This window comes from Kryptolebias marmoratus, linkage group LG17 (genome assembly GCF_001649575.2).
Source record: "Kryptolebias marmoratus isolate JLee-2015 linkage group LG17, ASM164957v2, whole genome shotgun sequence".
Classification (NCBI taxonomy): Eukaryota; Metazoa; Chordata; class Actinopteri; order Cyprinodontiformes; family Rivulidae; genus Kryptolebias; species Kryptolebias marmoratus.
Window position 1 is genome coordinate 9,971,702 of NC_051446.1, and position 11,896 is coordinate 9,983,597.

The following is an 11,896-nucleotide window of genomic DNA, read 5'->3' on the forward strand; positions in this document are numbered from 1 at the left end:
TGAGGTGAGAATGAAGCCAAAAAGGTGAGGTTTTGTGATTTATAACTAAAATGATGTTAAAACAAAAACTTTGAAATGGAATCCGGGCAAAGGTTAGGACAAATTAATCTCTTCACTGGTGTAGATAGCTCTTTAAAGTAATGTTTACTTCTTTCAGGACTGATGAGCCAATGGCTAATCCAATTGCGTCTAAGACCAAAATAGATTGCTGGCATCTCTTCAAAAAAATTCATAGTGGTTTACGTAAACTGTATTCTATAGACCTTTACACCACATTCAGTTTATCAATGCACAGTTATTTACATAAGATTCTACAGTTATTTGCAGGTGTAAAGAGCAACAACCACAGCAAGAGACAACACTCTCAGTGTAGCCTGGGGTCAGATCTTGCAGGAAGCTCATAGTATTTCTACTGAAATAACTGTGTAATGTGACAGTGACAACGTTGTAAAGATTTAAATAATAATGTTTCTGTGAACTGCTACAAAATACGAAGACTGGAGTTCTTTCAAAATGGCAAAGTCTGTTTTGGAAGTGGGTTCGCGTGACTCGAATTGACCAGCTAACAATAAGTTGTGTTGGCAAACCCTTTTCCCTGTCAGATTTTGTCACCTTAAAGTAGCACCAATCTTTAAAATTCCATAGTGGTTCACGAAAGGAGCTATCTGCAACAGGTAAGATATTAAGTCTTCATAACTACTTCAAAATGGCCAACATGGAAATTTTCACTGTTTTCTACAGCGAATGGAACTCATTTATATTATAAATAGCAACTGGTTTGTTGTTTACTAGAAGTATTTCTTTTACCAGATTGTGTGTGTGTGTGTGTGTGTGTATGTTTACCTGGGATGGAATAAGTGTGATTCACTGAGTCCTGAACATAGACGTGCTTCTCTCCTCTCTCCACAAGTCCTTCCATGTCCTGACACGGAGCAGAGTGTGTGTGAATGGCACCTTCACTGCCATCCCCAAAATCCCACCTACATGACAGGGAACACAAAGAAATCTCAAACAATTACACAGGCCGTATTTAAAGTTCAAGTCATTTCTGGAAAAAAAACAAAAAAAACTATAAACCAACTCTGTCTTTTATTTAGCATTTATAGAAACGATTAAAAAAAAGCTTAGGGTTTTTGACTGAAAAGTGTATTTGAGAAGCCCTTACTTGAAGGTCACTGGGAGGGAGACGTCCACTTTGACTCTTACATTGTAGAGGTGAGGAACGTTCACAGCTACAGCCTCTGGGTCAAACAGGAAGTCCGGCTCAGTCAGCGGCGTCCTGACGTCAGCAGTCAGGAGGATCTGCAGGCTCTGGGAGCTCACAGGGTTTGAAGCAACCACCTAGAAGAAAGTTTAATGACTACTTTTTCAGCAAAAATCTAAATATATATGACACTTTATGTTATCATGACTAGCCCAAACACTAATCTAAATTTGGTAACATTTAAAACCTAATGCCAATTTTTTGGGGGGGGGGCCAGTATGGCAAATTTGGCATCTGAGCAAATTCAGGAGTGTTTACCTGGAGCTCATGCTCTGCAGGTTTCTCGAACATTATGCTGTAAGATTCTCCTTCTTGAGCGGACTTCTCCAAGTTGTCAATCACCCATGTGAATTTTACTGGAAAACCACTTTGCACTTTGGCTGTAAATAACTGCAGAGTAAAAAGAAAAAAAAATGCATTTCTGTAAAATTATGTGGATACTGCCCTCTGAGAATGACTTGGCCCAACCATAATACTACTGCCACTGTGTTTCACAAATTGCATAAGAAGTTCTCAGGTACAAATGCATTGTTTTCATTTCTGCAAACTTTTCATTTAAACCAAAAAAAAGTTTTATTTTTTTTTATACGTTTGCAGATCATTTTTTTTCCCTCACTCACCTGGGAGGTCTGTATAAGAGTCCTTGGGCATCCATGTGGCTCCACGCTAAGCCCTGTTACTGCCTTGTGGCTTCGAAGTGTCACACTCAGACTCTGAAACCCGTCTTCATCCGTCACACTAATGTTGAGAGTCTGAACACCCGGCGATGGCAACACAAGCCGCGCATAGGAAAACCAGCTGTCTCCGGACTCTGTCTTACAGTCAGGTACAAACTGAACCACCTCTTCGGGACAAGTTGGTTGAAAGGGCACTTCGGTTTGGAGAACTGGAGCTGACCAGGAGCTTTTGGCTTTCTCTCCAAACAGAGCCTTGACGACGATAATGGTCGGGATGTTGGCTTGCACGTGAATGTGGTTCTTTTCATCTGGAGGAGGGTGGATGATGTTCACTCCGAAGTTTGATCTCAAAACGGGCCCTGCGTTCAGGGGCGTGACGTCGGGAGCAGTCGTTGCGTGAACAGAGTCCACGACATCTTCCCGCTCGGTTGCTCGGCGTCGTTTGTCTTCATAAAGGACTCTCAGATTGCACACCGCTCCATCCACCCACTGGCTTCCTCGGGGGAGGGAGGTGAGGCCCCCCTCCCACCAGCCTCCCCACTCCGCCCCTCTGAGGGTCACGAAGCTTTGGCGCCAGGGAGAGCCCGCTGAGGCGTCGCCCTCAAGGCAGTGGAGAAACGCTCCAGAGTCACGGGTGTGTTGCACCGCGACAACATCGTCTGGGTACACCGTGACGCCTCGCTCTGGCAGAAGGATCTGCCACAGAAAACAATGGATCAGGATTTTGCAACGAATCACATGCAGAAAATGATTTACCGATGGGAGCAAAAAGAGTATGTGCACCTTGTGATGAGAGATGATGGCGTTGTGGTCATTTTGGTTGAACCCTGACAACAATGTTATGCACGATCTGACACAATAATGTCAAGCGATCAGTTAGTGCTCTGAGTTTTTGTTGGTGATGACTCTCAGCTACTCCCACATCAGAGTTTAGCTCAATATCTGCATAATTGACTGAGCTATAGCTGTTTTTGTGTTAGTTAAGGTCAGTTAGCTGTAGTGGCCATCTTGAATTGAGTTGACTTTAGAAGCTAATCAGCTGTAGATGCTCATCTAAGGATTAATTACTGAGAGTTTCATTAAAGTCCATCCAAAGGTTTGTGAGATATTTTGCTAACAGACAAACAGGGTTGGCGAATTTGTGTTCTCTATAGCGACTCTGCTGAGGTGACCGTCTTGAAATGGGTTGAATTGAAAAGGTAATCAATTGTAGATGTGGATCCAACAGTTACTTTCTGAAAGTTTCATTGAATTACATCTGGTGGCTCTGAAATACTTCGCTAACAGAGAGACACAGTTGACTTCAACAGGTAATGCCAAAGTCTTAAAGAAATATCTTGTGCTATGAGTTAGAGCTCAGAGTATTGACTGGGGAAGACTCCCAGACACTACCACACCAAATTTTAGCTCAATATCTGTAAAATTGTTACAGTTATAGTCATTTTAGTGTTTTTTACGGTTGATTAGCTGTGGTAGCCATCTTGATGCAGGCTGATTCCCAACATTAATCAGTTGTAGAGGTACATCTAATGATTAATTACTGAAAGTTTCCTTAATATCTGTTCAGTGGTTCATGAGATATTTTGCTAACAGACATGCAGGCAAAAACATTATCATTATTCGGTGGAGGTTGTGAGCAAAAATAGATTTACTTCTAGGGTTTTGAACTCGGAGCTTGGCTTTATGCTCAGGGGCATGTCTGCCACCAGGTGGTAAAAGGGAGGAGGTGCCGGGTATCTGGGAGGGGAGGTGAAGCCCCGGCTCCTGACTGTGGTGTCATAGGTGCTGCAGGGCCTAGCGTTGGGAACGCAGGCCTCCAGCAGGGGGCACCAGTACCGTCCGAGGCTGCAGCCCCCCGTGGTGTTACAGAGGGCCAGCGCTGAGCAGCAGCTGAACGCATTCAGGAGAGAGTGGCAACCTAAACCAAACGATGACTTTGTTATCGGCTGCAGAGCATGTAAAACAACAACGACGAAGAAAAGGGAACAAGCGCGGGGGGGAGTACCTGGAGGGACCAGGTGTTGGTTGGGGCTGCAGTAAGGCCGGAGGATCTGAACCCGGGCCAGAGAAGACTCAGAGCTGGGCTGGACCACCAGCTCCACTGACACCAGCTCACCTGTGTGGCTGAACCACAAGCCTGGGAAAAGCAGCATCTGTGTGGATCAGAAAGGAGTTCACAACAAATATTCTATCATTTAAGGCCAGTTTGAGCAGGAGGTTTAGAGGTTTATTTCAAATGTTGACAAAAAAAATATTGTCACAGTTCTGTTCTACTGTTAGTATCAAGTTTGGCTTCTACCTGTCCTATAAATCAGAGGTCCCCAAGCCCCCGGGTCATTTGGTACCGGGCCGCACAGAAAGAATAATTAACTTACAGTATTTCCATTTTTTTTAATTTTCGGAGTCTGAACGATATTTATTTTGAAAACTGACCGGATTCTCTCCACTACATCTGTCTATGACTCACTCTTGATGCGTGTCAAAACACTTATCTAGGTCACGTGATCCGTTACCGCTAAAAACAAACCCACAAGCAGCAAAATGAGTAAAAACCAAACATCTCTGGAAGCCCTAGATGGGACCGTCTCGTTAGTGAGAAACAGGCACAGGGCTCCCACTGATTCAGCGTTGTGATGAGTTGTATTCTTTGTGCACTTTATATTTGTGGTGGATCTTATTTTAAAGTTTAAACATCTCCATATTGACCAGAGAACATCAGGGGGAGGAGAGGCTGTTATTCACGTTGATAACCCAACACCAGGACGCAGCTAACAAAGCTGCGAGGACACGTTGGATTTACGTTTATTATGTTTTAAAAGTTAACCCCGTTTTCATGCCGGTCGTATCATTTTATTTTGTTGTATTTATTCGCCACACCTTTAAAGGCTGGACCGTGAAAATACTGTCTGATAATGAACCGGTCCATGGAGCTAAAAAGATTGGGGAATGCTGCTATAAATCAGAGCTGAGTCTTTAGTTAATCCAGCTTTTTATCTTCTAATTAACCTTTGCAATCATCAATTCTAGTTTTCAACATTTACAAAATGATCTAAATATAATTTGATCTAAAAAAAAACCAAAACCCAGCATTCCTTGAAAGGATGGATTTTGCCTTCTCCTTTGGATGATAACATCTTAAACACAACTGTTACACAGTCTGTTAGTCCTTGGAGGATGTGACGGGGGTGTTTGCAGAGGCTAATTGGCTGTGGTGGCCATTTTGAATTGGAGGCACTTACACGTTTGCCTGCCTTTCATGGCAGTGTGGATAATTATCTAGTCTTTGGGCGTGATGCTTTACTAACCTCCACCTTGCATTGTCCTGTATCCGGTGCAGCAGGAAGTGGCTGTATCAGGGTGTGAGTGTAGACACCAGTCATGACAACCAATCCAGTCAGGTAGTTTTCTACAGATGGTAGCGCCTCTGCGTGAAGAAGAGTAAGCCCAAATCATTCGACGAAAAGGCAGGTCTTTAATGTTATCGTCTCATAGTAAAGCTAAATGATCATACGGTAAATGGGGTTTCATTCTAAAACACGACTGAAAGAGAAATCTAGTTTTGTTTCGTCCTGCATCATTTTGAAGTATTTGTTCTGATGCCGTCCCATTTCTGGACCTTTGTCTTTGTTTACCAGCTCTCCCCCTGACAGCTTGCCTCATTCTGAATCGCCATCCTTCCTATGAGTCCCCGGTGTTCAGGAATAAACCTACCAGTCGCTCGGTTTTCACACATGAAGGGGTATTGCTCAGCACACTGAGCCCTCCTCCACCTCCCTGGCGTTCCCAAGGTCATTTGAGGGCACAACCCCTGACCTGCTCCGTCTCTGCCCCGCCATGATGAAGGCTGTGGCTCTGTAGGCCCCGGCGGGTCAGGTCCATCTACCCATGATGCATTTAGCCATATCCATGCTGTGGTTTTACTAAAAATAAACAAAAAACAAAAAAGTGTCATGTGGGAAGGATGGGAAACAGGGAAAGAGTACAGTACGTTTGATGGACTTACTGTGTAAAACGATTGTGGAGGAAATCTTGCACCGCCTTACTTTGCGCAGATGCCAGACTCCCTCCCCAGGTTTCCCGACAGGAATCTTGCGCCTTGAACCACGATGAGGTTACATCAGAGAGCCAAAAGCATTGCAGGTTGGCCAGGTGGATCTGAGCTCCGTTTGGACATGGAACATCCCCTGGAAAGCGGAAACCTAATTAATCGTCAAAAGGAATCATTTTCCCACTTGCTAAAAATCCAATTAAGATCATTATTGAGGAGTCTTCATAAGTCTATCTTATTGACCTGGAGACCTGGACATAATGTACCCACTTACGTACTTTACTGGAATTTTATGTGATAGACCAGCACAAAGTACTACATAATTCCGCACAGGGTCACACAGATCCCCAGATGACGCCATAGCCTTCCTACTCCACAAAACACTCGAGAAACTATGTGAGAGCGCTGTTTTTTTTATATCGCAGTTCTGCATTTAACACTATAGTTTCCCTCCAGGCTGTTCACTAAGCTGTATGACCTCCCACTTCTATAAGTGGATCCATAGTGTCCAGACCGGCACAACAGGTGGTAAGCATGATTAACCACATATAATTTCCCCTCACACTCAACACAGGATCCCCTCAAGGGTGTGTGCCAAGCCCTCTGCTGTACTCGCTGTGCACTCCTGACGGTGTGTCCACATTGGACAGTAACTTCCTAATTAAGTTTGCAGACGACACAGACGCAGTGAGGCTAATCTCCCAGAGCAACAAGGAAGACCACAGGAGGGAGACCTGCCACCTGGAGAGCTGCTGCCGGGGGGAATAGCCTCCTGCTGAATTGTGGATGTTAAGAGTGAGCAGCAGAGCGACATTTCATCCACCTTGGATCCAGTGGATGATCCCATACCTTGGAGTGACCGTCATGTAGGACTGTCACTCCATGAAAACAGAACAGTCAAGAATGCCAGATGGTGTCTCTTCCTCCTAAGGGAGGCGTCCAGGACGCATTCCACACAGATGCCCAAACCACCATCAGCTCCTTTCAATACGGTGGAGCAGCAGCTCTAATCCGAGCTCCCCCCAAATGATGGGGCTCACTGTATCCCTAAGGTTGAGCCTCTACAGAATCACCACCTCAACATGGCGGAGGGGTTGGAGTACCCCTGTGATCCGTAGGGATGTGTTGTCTGGGGCATCCACCCCTGGTACGGTCTTCCATGGCAAATTGGCATCAGGGGAGGGGTCAGACTAAGAGCGATTCAAGCCTTTATGAATAAACACTTAACACATCAGGATACCTTGCCTGAAATATAAAAACCATGGCACGCCCCCTGGAGCCAGGCCTGGAAGGGGAGCTTTCCGTTGAGCGCCTGATGGCCAAGCCTTGAGCCCTGGGGCTTGACGAGGCCAAGCCCAAAAGAGGGACAGGATGCCACCCCAATAGGGGGCTCACCACCTGCAAAGAGGGTCATTGAGGTCGGGTGTGGAGTAAACCGGGCAGCAGTATCCCTGGCCATGCAGATGCCTGGCGGCATAGACTAGTTCTAGGGATAAAGTTGTTGAGATGTTTAAAGCAGGGTTGGGTTTAAAAACAATATCCCAAACTTTGAAAATCTCACAAAGTGCTGCTCAGTCCATCATCTGAAAATGGAAAGAGTTTGGCACAATTGCAGACCTACAAAGATACGGTCAACGACCAGATAATGGAAGCTGGTCAGAGCTGATGGGATGATGGACGGAGCTTAGAACACCCCAGTATAGTCCAGACCTAAATCCAACTGAGAATCTGTGACAAGACTTGAAAGTTGCTCTCCACAGACACTTTCCACCCAATCGGACTGCGCTTGAGCTTAAGATTTTCATTTGATTACTTCAAGATCATGCTCCTAAATAGCTAGACTTGCCAACAACGGCTGATGAAACACATCAGATCTAGTCATACTGCTTTAAATTTTGCAAGGTGGCAAACATTCCAGTATGGCACAATACTGCAACAAAAACAGCATTTTAAAACAGAAATTTACAAACCAGTACATGACTAGTTGTTGTTTAGTACTCAGGAAAGCTTCTCACCTCTGGCCCTGGTGATCAGAACCCCCCAAAGTATCCAGAACGGCGCCTGTCTTCTTGCTGCACCTGTCATCTTGTTGAGTGAATCATACTCTTAGTAACAGAGGTGTTTTAGAGAATGCTCCAAAATGATGCCCAGTCCTCCTATGGTCATTCCTGTTCCTGACACAAAACCGTCCCCTCAGTGTGCTGTTACAAGTATGAAGGTGACTGCCTTACACCCAGCTTTGCCTCCTGTTTTTCTTTTTTTACTCAGGCTTTCATTTCCTTCCACTTGTTTGCTGGTTTTGGAGACAGGCATGAGTTATTGTGGGGTCATTATTTTAAAGGCCTCTTCTCCAGGCTTTGTGAGCGCCTGGGTGATTTCCCCGGTGTCTCTCAGCAACAGGCTTGAAGGCAGAAGGACGGAGGAGGTCGGCGCTAAGAGAAAATGCAATGGAAGATCCTGATATAAAAAAAAAAACTATACTCAGAGTCCAAGGAGGAGAGCTAGTGTTGTCTCAGAGCACTATGTGTTTTTTTTTTGTTTGTTTTTTGGGGGGGTTGCAGAGCTACCTTGTCTTTTTTCAGATTTGGTTGTGTGTTTTCCCAGCACTAACACCAGGACCTCATCACCAGCCAAACAAAAGCCCTGTGACGCAAAGAACCGAGCAAAGTTTTAAAGGAGAGGATGCCATCTGCGTTGCCCTGGGAACAGATCGAGCTGAAGGCAGTGATAAGGCACCTTCAGCTCAGAATGTTAGTTCGTTACTATGGCAACTATTGTCCATTTTATTTTTTGCAAAAAAGCAGTAGATACAGCAAAAAAGGAGCTCATAAGCTTAATCAAATGGAGAATCAATAAAGACTTCTATGATATTTTAGACATTCTTTTTGATAACTCTGCAGTGAGCCTTTACAGACTTCACTATCCATTTTTCGGCTTTAACGTAGTATTTATGTGTTATAAATTTTCAGTTTGCAACAGCATATGTGTCTGAAATGAAAGGCCTAGCATTGCTTGAGGGAATGCATATCTCCCGTCTCCATCTTTTGCTGAAATATGATGGGGTTACAGCTTTTTTGGGTCAACCCTGAAAACAACATTATGCTCAATGTCTTGTGATATTGCAAGGTAAGGTAGAATGTGTTAGCGCTAAGAGTATGTGTTGGAGATGACTCTCAGTTACCAGCACACCTGATTTTAGCTCAATGTTCTGTCAAACCGACTGAGCTTTAACTATTTTTGTGTTGTCAGACAAGAGGTTGACTAGCTAGGGTAGCCATTTTTGATTGGATCGGCTCCCAAAGTTAATCAGTTGTAGATGTACACTGTTGTGGCAGCAAAATAACTTCCAGGCACTGTTAGATGAAATCACTCAAACAGGTTTATTTATATATTGTGCACAAGATATAGAGAATATTAAAGACAATCAACAGCAACAGCTCCGAATCCAAGCTCTGGCCCCCCCAAGTCAATACAGGTGCTTTTATTAAAAATATTGAAATACTGGACCAGAAGGAGTTAGGGAAAAGGGAAAATCTTGCAACCCCTCTTTGCCAGAGAGATGGTTATGAATATGTTTTGTCATTCCCCAGGTGAAATTTGAAAAGAGAAAAAAAATTAAAAATTAAAAATAAAAAAAAATAATATTGCAGCTGAGTTGTTTAATCCTAAACCTTAACACACAGGTTCTAAACATTATTGCTGCCAATTGTCCAAAGGAGAAACAAACGTGTATATTTTATTATTAAATTAAGTCCCAACAGACCACTACCCTGATGTCAACAGTCCTGTCTTCAGCTTTGTTGTGACACCACGGTTTTTAACACTTTTAACTCTTACTCGTTGGGGTGGGGCACTGCTAATGTGGGAGCTCTCGTCAGTGCTAAAATGTGTCCTGTATTTATTAATTGCAATAACAACCTTATATAGTATTAGCTCCTGTGGGCACCTGGCAGCAATGTACACAAATAGCTGGCACAATCTTACTTTATTATGCAATAAAGTGACATAAAGGTAAAACTAACAACGCTAAATCAAATAATCAAATTAGGTCAATGTAAACATCATCACGCAAAAATTGAAAAAGGAATTATCCTCTTCAATGTTGACAATTAATCTTGATTATATGAACGATTAATACTTGTAGTGTAATAATAAAAACAAAAATCACAAAAATGAACTACACATTGTACCTTCAGAAATCTAAGCTATCAGAATCGTCATTCTGGTAGGTTGGGTTTGTGATGTGATCAGAAGATGAGTCTGTGAGGAAAGCGTACCTTAAGAGACAAACAATAATCAAATTCTCTATTAGTCGTTAAACTAACGGAATTATGCAACAGGATAGAGCCATCAAAAGCATTAACACAATAAGCACAGGTGTCAGGAACTTTATCAGGAGCTGTCTCCAACCGTTAACAAGTTGGTTAAGAAGGAATCCCTGATAGGTAGAACACAAAATGTCTGGTAACAGATTAGAGCTGTTTCTATATGGATGTGGAATCACCAAAGGTGAGGCATGTGAGAACAAGCATAACAATCTGATCTGTATTGTGCAACGTACTTAGCATACCTGTACCATAGGTTTAAGGTGTAAGGAGTTGAATGTTTACCGTGTAACTCAGGGGTGTCCAATCCTGGTCCTCGAGGGCCACTATCCTGCATGTTTTCCTTGTTCCTCTGCTCCAACACACCTGATTTGAATCAATGGGTGACTAACAGGCTTCTGCAGAACAAGAAGAAGCAATTTAACCAGTGAATCAGGTGTGTTGGAGCTGAGAAACAAGGAAAACACGCAGGATGGTGGCCCTCGAGGACCAGGACTGGACACCCCTGATGTATCTGAATCGTTGACAGCCATTTAACATCACGCTGGTCATGCAAGTGTAGGTCTTCTACCTGATTAGGAAAGAATAATCCCCACCACCAGAGTGACACAAATAACCAACACAAAATTGAAAACAACCAAAACAAATGTTTATATTTAACACTTGAAGTAGATGAAGGCAGAAGTGTTGCCATGACGAAAGTCTATCACTCTTCACTTCTGTCAGTGTTGAAATGAGTGTTGAATAAAGTCCTATCTTCTTCCACTATTACAGTTAAGTTTGTTAATAGAGAACCTCGTGTCATCCTCTGTTGTGTTAAAACAACAGTTGCTTGTTGTTTAGGATGTTATCCTCTTCGGTGTCAGAGGTTACCAGCACTTAACACCCATTTAGTGAGATAAGTCACCTCACTGAGAAAGTTGCCTGGTGTCCTCTTCACTCTCGTGTTTCTGCCATTGTGTCCTAAACGCACTGATGATCGCCTGGACGTTTGTCGTCCTGTGGTTCTGGTACCCGCTTACAGTGACTGGCGTGAATCCAAGTTGCTCTCTCTGCAACTTTAACAGCCGTGTACGTGACGAGGAGCGCCTGAAATGGTCCCTGCCAGCGTCTGGAGTTCCAGTGCTTCTGTCTGAAGTCTTTTATCACGACCCAGTCTCCTGGTCTGATAACATGCAGCGGAGTTTCAGCAGGACCTGATAGTGCAGCTTTCACCGTCTGAAAAACTTGAGAAATCACATTCGACAGGTTTTGACAATAAGACAACATTGCATCATGACAGATGACAGTGGAAGGGAGGACTTTCATGTGAGGTCCCAAGCACAAGTTAGGAGGCCTGCCAAACACAATCTCAAAAGGACTGAGGTTGACTCTGGCTCTCCTTCGCATTCGCATATAAGTTAGGACGGTTGGAAGGGCTTTTACCCATGATAATCCTGTTTCTTCACAACATTTAGCTAGTTTTGTCTTCAGTGTACCATTTTCACGTTCCACAGCTCCAGCACTTTCTGGGTGATAGGCACAATGAGTTGTCAGAGTTGCTTGCAAAAACTTTCCCACTTCAGTTAGGGCTGCATTAACA

The 11,896-nt window shown here is 43.7% G+C and overlaps 1 protein-coding gene and 1 long non-coding RNA gene across 2 annotated transcripts in view; both read right to left on the reverse strand.

Annotated features, from left to right (window-relative positions):
* pkd1b (polycystic kidney disease 1b) overlaps positions 1-8,179 on the reverse strand; it is a 30,713-nt gene extending 22,534 nt beyond the window's left edge. The window contains exons 1-10 of the mRNA XM_017416050.2: positions 8,005-8,179; positions 5,945-6,125; positions 5,653-5,861; positions 5,247-5,365; positions 3,947-4,094; positions 3,594-3,859; positions 1,885-2,637; positions 1,523-1,654; positions 1,166-1,341; positions 844-980 (exon numbers count right to left, since the gene is read on the reverse strand). Coding sequence (XP_017271539.1) covers positions 844-980; positions 1,166-1,341; positions 1,523-1,654; positions 1,885-2,637; positions 3,594-3,859; positions 3,947-4,094; positions 5,247-5,365; positions 5,653-5,861; positions 5,945-6,125; positions 8,005-8,074 — 2,191 coding nt within the window. The 5' untranslated portion in view covers positions 8,075-8,179. The remainder of the gene's footprint in view (positions 1-843; positions 981-1,165; positions 1,342-1,522; positions 1,655-1,884; positions 2,638-3,593; positions 3,860-3,946; positions 4,095-5,246; positions 5,366-5,652; positions 5,862-5,944; positions 6,126-8,004) is intronic.
* A 2,897-nt stretch (positions 8,180-11,076) lies between these two features.
* LOC119617910 overlaps positions 11,077-11,896 on the reverse strand; it is a 6,883-nt gene continuing 6,063 nt past the window's right edge. The window contains exon 2 of the long non-coding RNA XR_005234364.1: positions 11,077-11,540. This is a non-coding gene — a long non-coding RNA (uncharacterized LOC119617910). The remainder of the gene's footprint in view (positions 11,541-11,896) is intronic.